The 6,152-nt window shown below is 44.5% G+C and overlaps 1 protein-coding gene and 1 pseudogene across 1 annotated transcript in view; one reads left to right on the top strand and one right to left on the bottom strand.

Annotated features, from left to right (window-relative positions):
* The window catches only part of Hpse (heparanase), a 41,311-nt gene that overhangs the window by 10,750 nt on the left and 24,409 nt on the right, over positions 1 to 6,152 (top strand). Inside the window, exon 3 of the mRNA XM_021210748.1 lies at positions 860 to 985. Coding sequence (XP_021066407.1) covers positions 860 to 985 — 126 coding nt within the window. The remainder of the gene's footprint in view (positions 1 to 859; positions 986 to 6,152) is intronic.
* LOC110330816 lies at positions 191 to 622 on the bottom strand (annotated as a pseudogene).

The raw sequence follows: 6,152 nt of genomic DNA, 5'->3' as shown, positions 1-6,152 counted from the left end.
CTGGTCTACAAAGTGAGTTCCAGGACAGCCAGGGCTATACAGAGAAACCCTGTCTCGAAAAACCAATAAATAAATAAATAAATAAACAAACAATCAAAATTAAAAAAAATACTGAACTCCACCTGGTAGTATTGCTAGATGAGTGAGCATGGTTCCATGTAAACCCTCAGTCTTGCCCTTGTGTGAATCCTTACAGAGCCAGCTTTGTGCTCCTCCAGTGTCTTCTCTTGCTGTTGTCCCTGACTTTGTCCCCGGTTTTCATCCGAATCCATCGAGGAACAGGACAGTTTTGCTTTTATTTCTTGGCCAGGAATGGCTTGATTCTGAAAGTCTTGTGAAATGTCACAGAGAGAAGCTGGTCAGGTGTCCTGTTTTGTTTTTAAGACAGGGTCTTGCTACATAGTCACAGCTGGCCTCAAACTCCTGCCAATCGTCCTGCCACAGCATGGGGGGGGGCAACCACACTGAGATGGTGTGTGCCCCAATGGCCAGCTGCATATTAAAAATGAACTTTCATTTTTGAGCTGAACTCTGACCTCCACATCCAAATCTCTGATTGGTTTAAGCTGTTGAGGGGATTTCTGGATTAGCAAACCGTTTGAAATCGTGTCCAGTACTCCATGCCAGGGGATACCCAATGTTTCTTAAGTTGTCGCTGGTTGGTTGTTCTCTTGGTAGTCATTAACCAACAAATGCGGTCCGTGCAACAGAATATATGTTTCTCTGATCTTGTACTTAGTAACCGGAAATGTAACCACCTGCTTTAGTAGCCGCATTAACAGTTGACTAGATATCCAGGTTGAATTTCAGCCTTGTCCCTGTGAAAATGGTGTCCCTGAGTTCTCTCGTCTGCTTGCAGATATTTGCAGGTCTGAGCCGGTCTCCGATGACGTGTTGAGGAAACTCCAGGTGGAATGGCCCTTCCAGGAGCTGTTGCTGCTCCGAGAGCAGTACCAAAAGGAGTTCAAGAACAGCACCTACTCAAGTAAGAACTGCAGGCCCCCATAGGTGTTCTAGCTACAGGCTTGCTCGGAGGGACTTAACAACCTCCAGGGCAAGCTCGAAGCTCCGCAGTATTTAAATTCCATGGAGAGTTAATGAGGGGTCTGGGGGCGTGGCTCAGTCGGGGGCGTGGCTCAGTTGGTAAGGTGCCTGCCATGCGAGCATGAGGGTCTCTAGCATTCACCTGAAAACTGCGTGGGTTTCTAAGTGAGTTACCCCAATACTGAGACAGGTTCTAAGTGAGTTACCCCAATACTGAGACAGGTGGGTCTCTTGGCACAGTGAAGAGCAGTTAAGATGGTTTAGTGGTTCTTCCAACAGAACTGGGGTGACTCCCAACAACCCGTGACTCCAGTTCCGGGGAATCTGGCCATCCTCTTTTGCCCTGTGCACCAGAAGCCCATGTGGTACACAGAGAAACGAAGAGGAGTCCGTAGAAGGCCCCACCCTGAGCCCAAAGCTCTACGGCTTTCCCCTGACTTCTGACTTGAGCAGCCCACCACTGAGTAGGATTCAGAAACCAACTTTTTACTAAATTTTTGATCCCTACGGATGTTCTCAATAAAAAGAAGGTGGCAAAGCTAAAATCCAGAAGTGAGAGAAAACACACAACATTTGTCTGGTTGTGTCTGGGTTACCTCACCTAGAGTGATCGCTTCCAGCTCCATCCATTTACTCACACATTTCATAGTCTCATTTTTTTTTCTCCATTTTCCAAGACAGGGATACTCTGTGTAGCCTTGGCTATCCTNGAACTCATTCTGCAGACCAGGCTGGCCTTGAACTCTGAGATCTGACTGCCTCTGCTTCCCAAGTGCTGGGATTAAAGGCGTGCACCACTACTGCCTGGCTCATAATTTCATTTTTGACAGCTGAATAATTTCCCATTTTTGTCAATGTAGCATTTTTTTTATTATACTCTGCAGTTGATTGACATTTGGGCTGTTTCCATTTTCCTGGCTGTTACAAGTAGAGCCGCAATGAAAGGGGTTGAGCTGAGTATCTACAATAGGATATAGAGTTCTTTGAATAGAAGCCCGAGGGCAGTATGGTTGGATCACATGGGACTTCCAGTTTTTATTTTGAGGTGACTCCCATGCTTGCTGTGCCAGATTGCAGTGTCACCAGCAGTAAATAAGTGCTTGTCCCCTTTCCTCACATCCTTACCAGCATTGACTGTCTTGTTTGTTTAGCCATTCAGCATAGGATGGCATTGAGGCTTTAAAGCCTCAAATGAGACAGGCATTCTTCATTAACTGTGAAATGTTCTCATCTGAGTTGATGCTGGATGACACTGTTCGGGTTGTACTGAGAGGACAGGTTCAGGCTACCATGGCCTGAGTCCTTCTGTTTGTTTGTTCATTTGTGGTTTTTTGAGATGGGGTCTCTCCATGTAGTCCTGTCCTGGCGTTAACTAGGTTGAATAGGCTGGCCCGGAAGTAGGAGACCCTCCTGCTTCTGCCGCCCAAGTGCTCCACCACACCCAGCAACCTTTACTGCTCTTGTTGAAACTCTTTTGAGGTACTACAAGCTGAGTCCAAAGAAGACGATGAACTTAATTGATAAATACGTGTATGCTGACTGCTCCGCCTGCTTTTTATTTCCTGCCCCCTCCTTTCTTGCCCTCTTATTGATTCTCCAAGACACAAACATATTGCAGTTTGACCGAGTCATAGCTCAGTGGCCTCTGATTACTCAAGCAGAAAAAAATAACAGTCAGCCGTCTCTCATTCTAAGTCCAAAGCTATGCTAAACAGTGAGGATAGTTTATCAAAAGCCGAGGCAGATGGAACACACAGCCTCTTCCACCAAATAATTAGCCACGCTCTGACTGCAAGGGGAAAGTTGCATAAGGAAACTGAAAGTCTACTCCAGTGAGCCCATGGTTGACCGGAAAGGAAAACAGTTTTATCCGCAATAAGGAGGGAGTTATGGGGGTCACGATGGAAGGTCAAACCAGCCACCATAGCCCCTTTGCCCAGAGCCTACTGTAGAGCAAGCCCTAGCTCCCCTCAGTTCCGTGAAGGGGAGAGTATGACACAGCTGCAGCCAGTTATCCAGGTCTGGCAAAGATGACTGGTGTAGGGAGCCATGCTAACAGCAGTGAGGGCAAAGCGGCCTCATCCTAGAAGATGCTGCCTAGGACTTCCATAGCTGGAGAGAAGTCAAGGCTGCCTTTGAACCCTCAGAGGACTGCTGGCTTTCTTGAGGTTACGGACTCCTCAATGAGCAGGGACTTCAACTTAAAGTCCCCAGCTGTATTATTCAAGCCCACCATTGAGACCTACTGCTGATGAAGGGGGCAGGAAAGGTTGCTTTCAAAAACTTACTACACACCAGGACCCCCAGAGCTCTTCTGGAGACATCCAGGAGACTAATGGAGTCTTCATGCCTGCTACCACAGCTCCAGGCTATGGCCCACTGGTGCCATTTATGATTTTACAGAAGCATATCAAGACACCAGTTGATGCAGGAGTTTGAAAGGAATTTATTCCAACCCTCCAGGAAGATTTGGGAGGATTCAAGACATCAGTGGAGGAAGTAACTGCAGACTGTAACTGTGAAATAGGAAAAAAAAAGAAGAAGAAGAAGATGGCCTGGTTTCACAATAAAATTTGTCACAGCTGAGGAGTTACTGCTTAAAGATGAGGAAAGACAAGATGAGATCAATTCCTAGGGGAGATGCTGGGAGTACAGAGAAGCGGCAGGGTCAAACTTAGACTGTTACATAAACAGAGCTGACACAACAGCACAGGATCTGAGAGTTTGGCTGGCGTTCTCTCTAGGTAAGAGGCTGTCAAACTGTATCATGAGGTACAGAGAGATCAACAGTTTGATAAGACAAACTTCATTCCTGTTTTAGGGAATTGTCTTAAGTGTCTCAACCTTCAATAATCACAACTGCCATCAGTCAAGACCCTCAGCCAGTGAGAGAGAAAAACAGAGACAGAGACACAGGAGATGAAGACAATGTTACAAAATGTTACAAGGAGGTGCAGACAATGATTAGCATTTTAAAGGAGTAAAAGTTTTTTTTTTTTTTTTAAGATCTATTTTTGTTTTGTTTTGTTCTTAGAGACAAGGTTTCTCTGTGTAGCCCTGGCTATTCTGGAACTCCCTCTGTAGACCAGGTTGGCCTTGAACTCATAGATTCACCTGCCTCTGCCTTCCAAATGCCAAGAAAAAGGTGTGCACTGCCACTGCCCGGCAGATCTATTTGATGCTTTGCCTGTGCATGTATGTCTGTGTAAGGGTGTCAGATACGCTGGAACTGGAGTTATAGACAGGTGTGAGCTGCCATGTGGGTGCTGGGAATTGAACCCTGGTCCTCTGGAAGAACAGTCACTGTTCTTAACAACTGAGTCATCTCTCCAGTTCCCAATCCTTTCAAATTAAGGTATATACATGTTAGACATAATACTACTGTATTTAAAATAGACTATGGTTTAGTATAAATATAACTTTCAGTCATACTCAGAAACCAAAAATTTGTGTGACAGACTTCATTATGATTCCATGTTTTATTGCAATGGTTTGGAACCACATATCTCGTAGCCATGTTTATTTAGTGCATAGACTAATTCACCTATCTTTGTAAGATTTGCTACATACCATCTGGATTTCAGTATATCAGAACAATGTTTATTATATGCTATATATTTTTACATATAAAGTACATAAAAATGTGATATATAAGAAACCAAAAGTGAGCCAGGCTCGGAGGGCTCACACCTTTGATCCCAGCACTTGGAAGGCAGAGGAACTATGAATTCCAGGCCAGCCTGGTCTACAGAGCAAATTCCAAGATAGCCAGGGTTATACAGAGAAGCCCTGTCTTGAAAAAATAAAAGAAAAAAATAAGGAGAAACCAAAAATGAATTATGTGCTGATAAGTAATATAGTTCCCTAAACTCTGGCTTGCTTTATTTATTTATTTATTTATTTATTACCCAAAATGGTATTTTGCTTGCCTGTGTCTGAGCACAATGTGCATGCAGTGCCTATAGAGGCCAGAAGAGGGCGTCTGATGCCCTAGAACTGGAATTACGGACAGATAAAAGCTGCTTTCTAGAAGTTGGGACTAGAGCCTGGGTCCTCTGGAAGAGCAGCTAGTGTTCTTAACTACTAAGCCATCTCTCCAGCTCCAACTCTGGCCTTCTTAAGTGGACTCAAACTACCCAGACATGTTGGCAAGCCTGATTTATTGTTGAGTTAAATCTGGCATAAAGAGGGGCCATCTCTGATCCCTCTGTAGGAATGACAGAAAGTACTAGAAATCCACAGTGTAAGGTCTTATTGGTAAGAAATCATTGCATAGGTATGTAAGGAGACCACATGGTATTAGGTAATAAATCATTTCCATTTCCATGTGGGTCATATTAAACATTGTACTATGTTATCTTTAGTTTCTGAAACAGATTATTGAGGACATATCATCTTATGTTACCAGGGTGATGGATTTGCTGCATCCTTACACCTTACAGAAGTGGCCTTACCATTGGGTAGCTGGCTTGGTACAGTTGAGTTACTGTGTTGGTGATGTTAAAATGTACAAAACTAACTAACTAAAATAAAATAAAATAGACGTCCTAGAAACTATAGGTAAGTTTCCCAGTGCAGGTCCTATTGGATCTGCTGCGACCCCATTAAGAGTTCCTCTGGTGGCCTCCAACCATAAAATTATTTTTGTTGCTACTTCATTACTAATTTTTCTACTGTTATGAATCCTAATGTAAAGAGCTGTGTTTTCCGATGGTCTTAGGCGACCCCTGTGAAAGGGTTGGTGGACCTCAAGGGATCTCGACCCACAGGTTGAGAACCACTGGCTTACATAGCAGAGAAAAAGCATTTGCCTTGAGGGCTGCTTGAGCAGAAGGAAGGAAGGAGCCGCCTCATTATGCTGATCAGATCTTGAGCTAGCCTCGGCTTCCTTTCCCTCTAATCTTTCTCCCCTTTGCCTCTGCCCCCCTCATGTGCAGCCATGTACTGAATGTCTTTACGTTAATTTACATTGTAACTAAAAGGAAAGATTGGTGTCTCCTGGTTTACATTCATCCCAAAGCTCTCTCTGCTTTCCCACTGCGTGTGTGTGTGTGTGTGTGTGCGTGTGTGTGTGTGCGTGTGTGTGTGTGCGTGTGTGTGTGTGCGTG

Source organism: Mus pahari, chromosome 13 (genome assembly GCF_900095145.1).
Source record: "Mus pahari chromosome 13, PAHARI_EIJ_v1.1, whole genome shotgun sequence".
In the NCBI taxonomy this organism is placed as follows: domain Eukaryota; kingdom Metazoa; phylum Chordata; class Mammalia; order Rodentia; family Muridae; genus Mus; species Mus pahari.
Note: the sequence above shows the minus strand (reverse complement) of the source record. Positions and strands in the feature narration are given on the sequence as shown.